Source organism: Carcharodon carcharias, chromosome 9 (assembly GCF_017639515.1).
Source record: "Carcharodon carcharias isolate sCarCar2 chromosome 9, sCarCar2.pri, whole genome shotgun sequence".
Lineage (NCBI taxonomy): Eukaryota > Metazoa > Chordata > Chondrichthyes > Lamniformes > Lamnidae > Carcharodon > Carcharodon carcharias.
Window position 1 is genome coordinate 52,307,333 of NC_054475.1, and position 13,199 is coordinate 52,320,531.

General features: G+C 44.5%; 1 protein-coding gene across 1 annotated transcript in view; it reads right to left on the bottom strand.

The window, feature by feature from the left end:
- Positions 1-266: 266 nt before the first annotated feature.
- The window catches only part of LOC121282408 (AMP deaminase 1-like), a 104,309-nt gene continuing 91,376 nt past the window's right edge, over positions 267-13,199 (bottom strand). Inside the window, exon 19 of the mRNA XM_041196124.1 lies at positions 267-746. Coding sequence (XP_041052058.1) covers positions 588-746 — 159 coding nt within the window. The 3' untranslated portion in view covers positions 267-587. The remainder of the gene's footprint in view (positions 747-13,199) is intronic.

A 13,199-nucleotide genomic window follows, 5' to 3' on the forward strand; every position in this document is an offset into this window, starting at 1 on the left:
CTACATTTGTAACTAGAAAGACAGAGAAAGAGGCTGTGTTCAGTGCAGGGAAATTGGCAGAAAGACCAGAAAACATTCGAATGAAGATAACTGCCCTGCAATAACAGGGATCTTCAGAATGGCAGCTATTGGTTGTTAGATGCAACACAGAAACAGTCAGGGGTTCCAAATCAAAGTCTGTGTTTATACGGGAACAATCCTTAATAAAACTGAACTGAAAATAAATAAAGTTTAAACTCATTATATTACTTTAGATCCAATGATTATAACAATGAAGGAAGGCAGAAAAGCTCAAATGACTGGAAACTATGAGGTGTTCCTCAGGCTTGTGAATCCATGCTCGTAGCAGAAGACACACATCCCCATAGCTAATCTATCATTGAAAGGCAAGGCAGCAATCTACCATTGGCTTGCATTTTACATTTTGCAGCAATCACTAACAATTTTCCCAAACTGTGCCACTGGCTCATAAAGATGCTCCTAGTCTCTCTGGAGACCTGAGCAACTACAACTACAGGAGTAGCTTTCATAGCTAATGGCAGATTAACCCACATCACTAATTTTCCACTGATGTGGCAACCGTGGCTTTACTCCAGATCTTTCAATCCCTCCTTGATCAGATTCAGTTCATAGCAGAGTGTTTCGTAGCGGTAGGCCATTCGTATCTGAGCTACATTCGTCTTCTGAATGCAATTGCCCGCTGGGCCTTCCTGACGGTAGTTGGGTCCCAGGAAATGGGCCTTCTCCTGCAGGGTAAAATTAAAAAATTGTTTGAATCAGTATATCACATTGAAAGTTCAAACAACAATGTGAAATTTTTGTTAGCATGTAGGAGAAAAGAAAACTGGCAAAGATAATTTATATTCTTTCACAGGGTTTGGGTGTTGCTGGTGCGGCCAGCATTTATTATCCATCCCTAGTTTCCCCTGAGAGGGTGGTGGTGAGCTGCCTTCTTGAACCGTTGCAGTCCATGTGCTGTAGGTACGCCCACAGTGCTGTTAGGGAGGGTTCCAGGATTTTGACCCAGCGACAGTGAAGGAACAGCGATATATTTCCAAGTCAGGATGGTGTGTGACTTGGAGGGGAACTTACAGGTGGTGGTGTTCCCATTTATCTGCTGCCCATATACTTCTAGATGGTAGAGGTCATGGGTTTGGATGCAGCCCCTAAGGCCAGGGATGGGAGGCTTTAAGGCTGCCTGAAGCACTTGCCTTCTGGCCAGAAGGCCACGTCCAGGCTGCCAAACAGGCTCCCAACTCCTCCAGGAACCTGAAGGCTCACTAGGAAATCCCAATCAGTCTCCAATCAAATCAACTGGCTAACCACTGCTTGCAGATCGATAGGCCTTATGCCAAACCTCCTCCCCAACCCCACAGCTGGGAAAATGGCTGGGATGATGTCTGGGAACCAGCAGGTAAGCTGGTGATGTGAAACTACACGACCTCATCTCCATTCCTGGCCTTGGCAAGGGCTGAACATCAGGCCCCTTGCAGCCCCACAATAAGTAGCACTGCAGAAGATGATCTAATTGAGGTGTTTAAGATCACGAATTTGACAAGGTAGATAGAAACTATTTTATCTGGTGGAGCAAATCTTTAAGGCAGCAGATTTCCTCAGGCCCAACCATTTTCATCAATGACCTTCCCTCCATCATAAGGTCAGAAGTGGGAATGTTCACGGATGATTGCACAATGTTCAGTAGCATTCATGACTGCAGATACTGAAGCAGTCTGTGTCTACATGCAACAAGACGTGGACAATTTTAGGTTTGGGCTGACAAGTGGCAAGGAACATTCATGCCACACAAGTGCCAGGCAATGACCATCTCCAACAAGAGAGAATCTAACCATCTCCCCTTAACATTAAATGGCATTACCATTGCTGAATCCCCCACTGTAAACATCCTGGTGGTTACCATTGACCAGAAATTAACTGGACTAGCCATATAAATACTATGTACACAAGAGCAGGTCAAAGTCTAGGAATCCTGCACCTCCTGACTCCCCAAAGTCTGTCCACCATCCAGAAGGCACAAGTCAGGAGTATGGTGGAATACTCTCCACTTGCTTGGATGAGTGCGGCTCCAACAACCCTCAAGAAGCTTGACACAATCCAGGACAAAGCAATCTGCTTAATTGGTGCCACATCAACCACAATAAATATTCAATCATTCCACCACTGATGCACAGAGGCAGCAGTGTGTACCACCTATAAGATGCACTGCAACAACTCACCAAGGCACCTTCGACAGTACCTTCCAAACCCACAACCTCTACCATCTAGAAGGAAAAGGACAGTAGATGCATGGGAGCTCCCATCCTAACAGCACCGTGGATGTTCCTGTAACACATGGACTAAAGTGGTTCAAGAACGTGGCTCATTGCCACCTTTTCAAGGGCAATTAGGGATGGGTAATAAATGCTGGCCTTGCCAGAGATGCCCACATCCCATGAACGAATAAAAAAGTCTTCAAATTAGAGCAGGGCCCTTCAGGGTGATGCCCGGAAGTGCTCTCCCCTGCCCAAATTAATAAAAACCTGCGGAGTCTCAGGGTCAATTTAAAATTTCTAAACTGAGATTGATATTTTCGTGTTAGGTGAGGATATTAAGGGTTATGGAGTTCTGATATAAATCAGCCATGATCTAATTGAATGGCAGAACAGGCACAAAGTCCTAATGGCCACCTCCTGTTCCTGTTTCTGAAGTGAGATGTAAAGAAAAGGAGTACGACAAATGCAGGGTTAATAACTGTCTAAAGTTTTGAGTTTGCACTAAATACCCTTTCTGGTTCAGCATCACCAGACACTCTGGTTCAGCAAAGCCCAAGTACCTTATGATCAGGAGCCTTCTGCTGGTTACCTGTTCCTTGGTTTTTTTTGCTACTTTGATAAATTTCTTCTTAGTCAGTGAAATATTTGATTTGGGCCTAGAATTTCCCTCACATTTACACGTTTGAAATCTAGGCCCAAGTAGTTACATGGCTTAAACAATTACAAAATCTTGGGCTGAGTTCCTTGGTAAATAAATAGAATGTGTTCTACATAAGAACTGTCTGCTCATCTGCTCTGTCTATGGTACCAATTCGGTCACCCCGAAACAAGCGTGCAACCCGGATCCATTAGTCCAACTAATCTTTTATGTCCGTCCATCAAACCTCCTAATGAATGAATCTCTAACCATAAAAGTGGCCATGCCTCATACATGCAGCATGTTCTTCTCCCCAGCATTGTAACTTGCTTGAATTCAGGGGTGGAAAGAGCGCCTGCACTTTATTGGCAAAACTGTATCCAGATGATGTCATGATGACCCACAAACCATTTCAACCCCAAGTCCAGTTAAGATGCACGTGATCTCGAACCTGTCAGCAAAATGTTGGTGGCCAATAAAGATCCTGACCACTTTGTGTGCCAGGAGGAGAAAGTGGGTTCTGCTGGTCCCATAAGGAACCTGAAGTCTCCCCTTCCACAGTCTTCCCTTACTCAGGGAGTCAGGCATTAGATGAAATTTCTGATCCCTCCAGATACTTCTTTACCTTGCAGAAGAGAAGTTCCAAGGATCTTTTGCAGCAACTGTTGGCATTGACATAATTCCCGGCAAATCTGACTACCAGTCAGCGTCGTGGAATTCATGTAAGTTAATATCTCCCAGGCATCACGCCCAGGTGGATTGGGTGGATCACCATCTGGTTTGATCCAGGTTAAAATTGGGACATATGGGGTGGGATTTTGTGGCCCTGCCCTCCAGCAGAATCTTCTGGTCCCGCCAAAGTCAACGGGTGTTTGGCTGGCTTGCTGCATCCATTGCGGCGGAAACGCTGCGTGAAGACTGGAAAATCCTGGCCATGGTCTCTGATATGCATCTTGACTTTTTTTCTCAGTGAGGCATCTTGATGTTGCAAGAATCAGAGAATCTTACAGCACTGCAGGAGGCCATCTGGCCCATAGTTCCTGTGTTGGCTCTTTGGAAGAGCTTTCCAATTAGTCTCATAACCCTACTCTTTCCTCCAGCCCTCCAATCCTTTCCCCTACAAGTATAGATATCCAATTGTCTTTTGAAAGTTACTGTTGAATTTGCTTCCATCATCCTTTCGGGCAATGCATTACAGATCATAAAAACCTGCTGCATAACAATATTTTCCCCATCTCCCCTCCTAGTCCTTTTGCTGGTTATCTCAAATTTGTGTGCGCTGGTTACCAACCTACCCACCAGTGGAAACAATTTCTCCTCATTTACTCTATCCAAACCCCTTATAAATTTGAACAGATCTATTAAACCTCTATTAAAATCCATATACAGACCAGAAGACAAATGAAGGGATGCTTGAATTTGTACGAGTAAAAAGAACCCTAAATAGTGACATCAAGAAAATAAAATGTCAGTATTTCGGCCATTTGATCAGAGCTGAAAAGCTACAGAGATCTCTTCTAGAGGGCAAAGTGGAGAGCAGCAGAAAGAGGGATTGACCTAGGCATAGTTGGATGACGGACATCACAGAGTAGCTGCAGACAAGCTACAGTGGATGTGAGGATGGCATAAGACAGACAAGCGTGGCATACCATGACATCAGATCTCCTGGCAAGAGTAGCTAAAAGCAGGATAGGACAGGATTAAATCCCTGTTTAACTTTCTCCGTTCTAAGGAGAACAACCCCAACTTGTCTAGTCTTTCCACATAACAAAGCTCTCTCAGTCCTGGTACCATTCTGGTAAATCTCTTCCACAACCTCCCCAAGGATTTGTACACTTTCCTAAAGTGTCGTGTCCAGAATTGGGCACTGTTATGTTCTACTATGGGGTCGCTTTGTTTGCGAACTGGTTGCACACCTATCTGTCGGCAGGTGGGTCAATTACAATATACTGCAGGTGCAGAGATTTTAAAGAAAAAGCAGCTGATTGGTGAGTAAATCCTGGGAGCAGACTCGGAGGGAGGAGCACCGGAGCGGTGAGTATAAACCTAGCTTATCTCGGGGATTCGCAGTCTTGTCTCCAGGGAGCAGACTAGGAGGGAGGAGCACTGGAGCGGTGAGTATAATTCTTGGGGATTCGTGGCCTTGTCTCTAGGGAGCGGACTCGGAAGGAGAAGCACTGGAGTGGTGACCTTGCGGCACAGACTAACTGAAGCCAAAACTGAAAAAGTGGCGTCACAGTAAAGCTGTGACCTGATTGGTTGGTAGGAAATCTGCACCAAATTTGAAAAAAAAAACTGCAAAGCTAAATAATAAATTAATTATCTAAGTAGAGATGGCTGGGCAGGTGAAGTGCTGTAGCTGTATGATGTGGGAGCTGGCAGATCCCATTATGAGCCGTCGAGACCACATCTGCAGCAAGTGTTGGTTGCTGGAAGAACTCTGGCTCAGAATTGATGAGCTGTAGTCCAAGCTCTGGACACTGCGGCACATCCAGGAGGGGGAGAGTTACCTGGACGCTTTGTATCAGGAGGCAGTCACATCCAGTAGATTAAGTACCTCAAGTCCAGTGATCAGGGTCAGCAGGGTGTGACTGGAAGTGAGGCAGGTAGAGGGATCCTGTGTCCAGGAACAGAGGAGCCTCGATTCTTGACCTTGTCCAACAGGTACGAGGTACTTGCTGCCTGTGTGGATGAGGAAGAGGGCTGTAGGGAGGATGAGCCAGCTGACCATGGCACCGTGGCATAGGAGGCCTTTCAAGATGGGGGAGCAAAAAGACAAGTGGTAGTTGTAGGGGATTCTATAATTAGGTGAATTGATAGCTTCCTTTGTAAGCAGGATTGAGAGTTCTGCATGGTATGTTGCCTGCCCGGTGCCAGGGTGAGGGACATCTCTGACCAGCTTGAAAGGATATTGGAGAGGGAGGGGGAGGATCCAGTTGTTGTGGTCCAAGTCGGGACAAATTACATAGGTAAGACTAGGAAAGAGGACCTGTTTGGGAATTATCAAGAACTAGGAACTAAATTAAAGAACAGGTCCTCTAGGGTTATAATCTCCGGATTACTACCCGAGCCACGTGCAAATTGGCATAGTGTCCCGAGAATAAAGGAAGTAAACACGTGGCTAAAGGAGTGGTGCGAAAAAGAGGGGATCCATTTCGTGGGGCACTGGCATTCGTATTGGAACAGGAGGGATCTGTACCATTGGGACGGTCTCCACCTGAACCAATGTGGGACCAATATTCTAGCGAAAAGGGTAAATATGGTGGTCAACAGGACTTTAAACTAGAAATTGGGGGGGGGGCGGGGTGCGGGAAGGGAAGGGTAAAATCCAAGATGTATAACTAATGGGAAACAAAGCAGCAGGTTAGCATGTGGGGGGTGGATTCAACTTTACGGAAAATTATGAAAAAACTGAAAAGAAAGGAGAGCCCAGGAGAGGCTATTAAAGTCTCCAGAACAAAAAATAGGACAGAGTGTTTGGAAAGGGCTAGGAATCTAACTTCAAGCACATGAGATAAAGGGATGACAATGAGAAAGGGGACGGGAACTACAGGACTGAAGGTGTTGTATCTGAATGCACGCAGTATACGAAATAAGGTAAATGAGCTTGTGACACAGATAGAAATTGGCAGGTATGATGTGGTGGGCATTACGGAGACATGATTGCAAGGGGATCAGGACTGGGAGATAAATATCCAAGGATATACATCCTATCAAAAAGATAGGCAGGTTGGCAGAGGGCGTGGGGTTGCTTTGTTAGTAAGAAATGAAATTAAATCGATAGCAAGAAATGAGGTCAGGTCAGATGATTTAGAATCTGTGTGGGTAGAGTTGAGGAACCGCAAAGGTTAAAAAACCATAATGGGAGTTATGTACAGGCCTCCGAACAGTAGTCAGGATATGGGGCACAAGCTACACCAGGAGATAGAAAAGGTGTGTAAGAAAGGCAAGGTTACAGTGATCATGGGAGATTTCAATATGCAGTTAGACTGGGAAAATCAGGTTGTAGTGGATCCCAAGAAAAGGAATTTGTGGAATGTCTACGAGATAGCTTTTTGGAGCAGCTTATGGTGGAGCCCACTAGGGAACAGGCAATTCTAGATTTAGTCATGTGTAATGAGGTAGATTTGACAAGGGAGCTTAAGGTGAGGGAACCCTTAGGAGGAAGTGACCATAATATGATAGAATTTACCCTGCCATTTGAGAGGAAAAAGCTGGAATCAGATGTAACAGTATTACAGTTGAATAAAGGCAAATACAGAGGCATGAGGGAGGAGCTGGCCAGAATTGACTGGGAGATGAGCCTAGCAGGAAAGAAAGTGGAACAGCAATGGCAGGAGTTTCTGGGAGTAATTTGGGAGACAACAGCAAAAATTCATCCCTAGGAAGAAGAAGCATACTAAAGGGAGGAGGAGGCAACCATGGCTGACAAGGGAAGTCAGGGACAGAATAAAAGCTAAAGAGAAAGCATACAATGCAGTGAAGAGAAGTGGGATGCCAGGGGATTGGGAAGCCTACAAAGACCAACAGAGGACAACTAAAAAAGAAATAAGGAGGGAGAAGATTAAATATGAGGGTAAACTAGCCAGTAATATAAATTTAGATATATAAAGGGTAAGAGAGAGGCAAAAGTGGACATTGGGCCGCTGGAAAATGACGCTGAAGAATTAGTAGTGGGGAACAAAGAAATGGCGGAGGAACTGAATAGGTACTTTGTGTCAGTCTTCACATTGGAAGACACGAGTGACATCCCCAAAGTTCAAGAGAGTCAGGGGGGCAGAGGTGAGTATGGTGGCCCTGACCAAGGAGGTGGTGCTAGGAAAACTGAAAGATCTGAAGGTGGATAAATCACCTGGACCAGATGGATTACACCCCAGAGTTCCGAAGGAAATAGCTGAAGATATAGTGGAGGCGTTCATGGCGATCTTTCAGGAATCAATGGAGTCAGAGAGGGTCCCAGAGGACTGGGAAATCACTAATGTAACCCCGTTTAAGAAGGGAGTGAGGGAAAAGACGGGAAATTACAGGCCGATTAGCCTGACCTCGGTCGTTGGTAAGATTCTAGAGTCCATTATTAAGGATGAGATTTCAAATTTTTTGGAAGTGCATGGTAAAATCAGGCTACCTCAGCATGGTTTCATCAAGGGGAGGTCATGCCTGACAAATCTGTTAGAATTCTTTGAGGAGGTAACAAGTAGGTTAAACAAAGGAGAGCCAATGGATGTTATCTACTTGGACTTCCAGAAGGCCTTTGACAAGGTGCCGCACAGGGGGCTGCTCAGTAAGATAAGAGCCCATGGTGTTAGAGGCAAAGTACTAGCATGGATAGAAGATTGGCTGTCTGGCAGAGAGTGGGGATAAGGGGGTCCTTCTCAGGATGGCGGCCAGTGACTAGTGGAGTTCCACAGGGGTCAGTGTTGGGTATACAACTTTTCACTTCATACATTAATGATCTAGATGAAGGAACTGAGGGCACCATGGCAAAGTTTGCTGATGATACAAAGATTGGTGGAGGGACAGGTAGTATTGAGGAGGCGGGGAGGCTGCAGAAGGATTTGGACAGGTTAGGAGAATGGGCAAAGAAGTGGTAGATGGAATACAGTGTGGGGAAGTGTGAGGTCATGCACTTTGGTAGGAAGAGTAGAGGCATAGACTATTTTGTAAATGGGGAGAGAAGTCAGAAATCTGGAGTGCAAAGGGACTTGGGAGTCCTAGTCCAGGATTCTCTTAAGGTTAACTTGCAGGTTGACGTGGTAGTTAGGAAGGCAAATGCAATGTTGGCATTTATTTCCAGAGGACTAGAATATAAAAGCAGGGATGTGCTGCTGAGGCTTTATAAGGCTCTGGTCAGACCACATTTAGAATATTGTGAGCAATTTTGGGCCCCATATCTCAGGAAGGATGTGCTGGCCCCGGAGAGGGTCCAGAGGAGGTTCACCAGAATGATCCCAGGAATGAAAGGCTTAACATATGAGGAACGTTTGAGGACTCTGGGTCTATACTCAATGGAGTTTAGAAGGATGAAGGAGGATCTGATTGAAACTTACAGAATACTGAAAGGCCTTGATAGAGTGGACATGGGGAAGATGTTTCCATTAGTAGGAGAGACTAGGACCCAAGGGTAAAGGGAAGACCTTTTAGAACAGAGATGAGGAGAAACTTCTTTAGCCAGAGAGTGGTGAATCTATGGAATTCATTGCCACAGAAGGCTGTGGAGGCCAGGTCATTGAGTGTATTTAAGACCGAGATAGACAGGTTCTTGATTGGTATGGGGATTAAAGGTTACGGGGAGAAGGCGGGAGAATGGGGTTGAGAAACTTATCAGACATGATTGAATGGCAGAGCAGACTTGATGGGCCGAATGGCCTAACTTCTGCTCCTATGTCTTATGGTTATGTAGTTGAGAGTTGTAAATCTTTGGAATTCACTGCTGGTGAAAGCCATTCCATTATCAGAAACTATTATCTCTGGTAACCCATGTATCGCAAAACTCTGATGCTATCTGCCTATGGTGGCAGCAGGTGTGGGTGATCTCACCTCATACATATCCATCCATTAGGTATGGGCATCGATAAGTAAGAGGTACATTGTGCCCAAAAAAGGCCCCACTTCGTCAATATGGGGGCCTACCAATGGCCTTCCTGGCCAATTCCAAGAGTGCAGTGGAGCAGAAGGAGGGCATTTCTGCACCTTTTGGCACTGCATGCAGCTCTTGACCATGTTTTTGATTTCTGTGTCCATCCCTGGCCACTATAAGTAGCTGTGCGCCAACATTTTCTTTCTCGAAGGACTTGAGCTCTGTGGCATTTTTCAGGGCTGTGCCTCACGAATAGCTCTTACCTTGTCTTCTACTGGGTGAAGGCCCTGCGAGTTGACCCTATGACCCAGGTAAATCATTTCTTTTGCTTGGAAAATACATTTTTACCTTTTCAAACATACTCCGGCTTATGAGAAATGCTTCAAAGCCTCTTCCAAGTTGGCCAGGTGTTCTTTATCAGTTAGTCCTGTCACTAGGAAATGATCAAGGCAAAGCATCACATGGGGTAGACCTTGAAGTAAATTTTCCATAGTTCGTTGGAAAATGGCACAAGCTGATGAGACTCCGAAGAGTAATCTGGTATACTGGTATAACCCCCTCTGTGTGTTGATAGTCACAAAATTCCGAGAGGCCTTTTCTAGCTCAACTTGCTGGTAAGCATGGCGCACGTCAAGTTTCAAAATGCGGTTCCCCCTGCCAGCTTGGAGTATAATTCATCAGTTTTTGGTGCCAATCAAGTCTGGCCACTTTGTTAATGGTCAACTTGTCGTCCCCACATATTTGCACACTCTAGTCAGGCTTTAGTACTGGAACTATGGGCGTTGCCCATTTGGAAAATTGTACGAGTTGTAAGGCTCCCAGTCTTTCCAATTCAATATTCACTTTTTCTCATCATGCATAGGGAACTGACCATGCCTTCAAATATCTGGGGCATGCTCCAGGAACCACGTGGATTTTAGCTTGCAGCCCCTGAATCTTCCCGAGCTCTTCCCTGAACACAGAGGCATATTTCTGTAATAATTCTTGCAGATCTTTCATTCTGAGTTGAAAAATCTCAGTCCACTCCAACTTTATTTCCTTAAGCCAGTTCCGACCAAATAGATTTGGACCCTCCCCTGCTACCACTATCAGGGGTCGGTTAGCAGACTGGCTTCTATATTGTACTGGAACTTTTCATTTACCTTTTACTCATATGTCTTTGCCAATATATATCTTTAGTTTACTATCTGAGTTTCCAGCTTTAGTGAGTGGCCTCCTCCATTCAGATACTTGAACGTGTGTTCCCCTATGACAGTCATGGATGTGCCTGTATCCACCTCCATTCAAATGGATTTTCTGTTGACTTCTACTGTCACGTAGATTGGCTCTGTTTTACCCATTTTTAAGTTGTGTAGCGAGTAAATATTTGACTCTGTTTCTTCTCTGGTTAAGTGAGCGGGCAAAAACTTGGCAAATGGAATATAATGTAGGAAAACGTGAGGTTATGCACTTTGGCAGGAAGAATATTATTTAAATGGAAAAAGACTGCAGACAGCTGCAGCACAGAGGGATTTGGGAGCCCTCATGCATGAATCCCAAAAAGCTAACATATAAGTTCAGCAGGTAATAGGGAAGCCAAATGAAATGTTGGCCTTCATTTCAAAGGGAATGGAGTATAAAAATAGGGAAGTCTTGCTAAAACTATACAAGGCACTAGTTAGACTATATGTATAATACTGTGAACAGTTTTGGTCCCTTTATCTAAGGAAAGATATACTGGCCTTGGAGGCAGTCCAGAGAAGGTTTACTGGGTTGATCCTGGGTATGGAGTGATTTTCTTATGAGGAGAGGTTGAGTACGCTGGGCCTGTATTCTTTGGAGTTTAGAAGAATGAGAGGCGACCTTATTGAAACATATAAGATTCTTAGGGGGCTTGACAGGGTAGATGCTGAGAAGTTGTTTCCCCTTGTGGGAAGGTCTAAGACCAGAGGGGATAATCTCAGAATAAGGGGTCGCCCATTTAAGACAGAGATGAGGAACTTCTTCTCTCAGGGGGTGGTGAATCTGCGGAATTCTTAACTGCAGAGATTTGTAGAGGTTGGGTCATTTAGTATATTCAAGGCTGAGATAGACAGATTTTTAATCAGTAAGGGAATAAAGAGCTATATGGAAAAAGCAGGAAAGTGGAGTTGAGGATTTTCAGATCAGCCATGATTTAATTGAATTGCGGGGCAGGCTCGATGGGCCAAATGGCCTACTTCTGCTCCTACGTCTTATGGTCTTCTGGTTCCTCCATTATATAAATTTTACGACTTCTCCCTTTTTGTTTGAAATTTTGCCTCAAACTCTCTTTACAATATTGCACAATGTGCCCATTGCGATGGCAGTAGAAACGCTTGGTACTTTTAAACTATTGTTTGTTTGCAGGCTGTGTCCAATTCTGCTATTATTAATGTGATTTTTATTTGTTAAACCATTGTTTTTTGCTGTCTGTTAATGGTGGCTGTTTCCTGCCTTTCCATAGAGCCCAGCGTTTCTGCGCCATTTCTAGCAAGTGTCCCCCTCCCGATGCGAAGGACGGCGCTGTTTTGTGCTCCTTTGATTTCTTCTGAATCCCTGACTGCGCTCTCCATTGTGAGCGCCAACTCCAGCGCCTTGCTGAAGTATAAATTTATTTCTCACAGCACCTTTTTTGAATGGCATCTTCGTTAATCTCACACACTAATCGATCTCTTAACATGCCATTAATTAGCGGCCTGAACTCAAAATGCTGTGTCAGTTGTTTTAAGGCTGCTACATAGCAAGCGACTGTCTCTCCAACGGTGCGACACCTTGAAGTAAATTTAAAACACTGCGTTGTTATGGAGGGTTTCGGCTGAAAGTGGCTTTTCACAAGATTCACTAACATCAAAGCTCTTGGAATCTGGGGTGTTGGGTGCTGTTAGGCTATGAATTAAGCTGTATGTTTTACTGCCACATGTCGATAAGAGGGTCACCCACCTCTTCTCCTCCCCCGATATGTCAAAAAGAAAATCAATATAATGTGCCCAGTCATTGGTATTCTGATGAAACGGTTCGATACGGCCAAACTGTGGCATACTGGAGGAAGGTAACTTCAATGACTATGGTGAGGACTGTACTTATAATTGGCCTGCAAGGCACAGCTGATTCACTTCAGTTGAGTTTCCGCAGCTTTCCTTGGTGTCGTCGTCTGGTCATGTTTTGTCTCATCGCTAGTTGTTATGTTCTACTATGGGGTCGCTTTGATCACGAACTGGTTGTGCACCTGTCTGCAGGTGAGTTGATTACAATATGCTGTAGATGCAGACACCAATATGAAATGGAGCACATGCTATTTATTTACACAGAAAACAGAGCACTAACATGATGTGTGCTTCTTTAACTAGGCCCTGCTCTAGGGTAACAATAACATCGTAGCCCCACGCTACACAGATATTGGGTCTTACAGTCACGTGGTCAATCTGCTCACATTCTCTTATAGGTGTATTACACCTCAGATTACCACAGGCACAACACTCCAGCTGAGGGTTAACTAGTGATTCTTAAAAGTCTAGCATAACATTCTTCCTTTTGCACTCGATTCTTCTAATTATATATATGTCTTTATTTATAAAATGTATAATTGATAATATCTGAGTTCTGCTGTATGATTACATTACATTAACAAGCTGAACTTTCACCTTGAAGGAAAGAAAATAACTTTATGAACAGAAAGCTAAGGTGTGATCAGATTAGAACATGTAAACATGTAAAA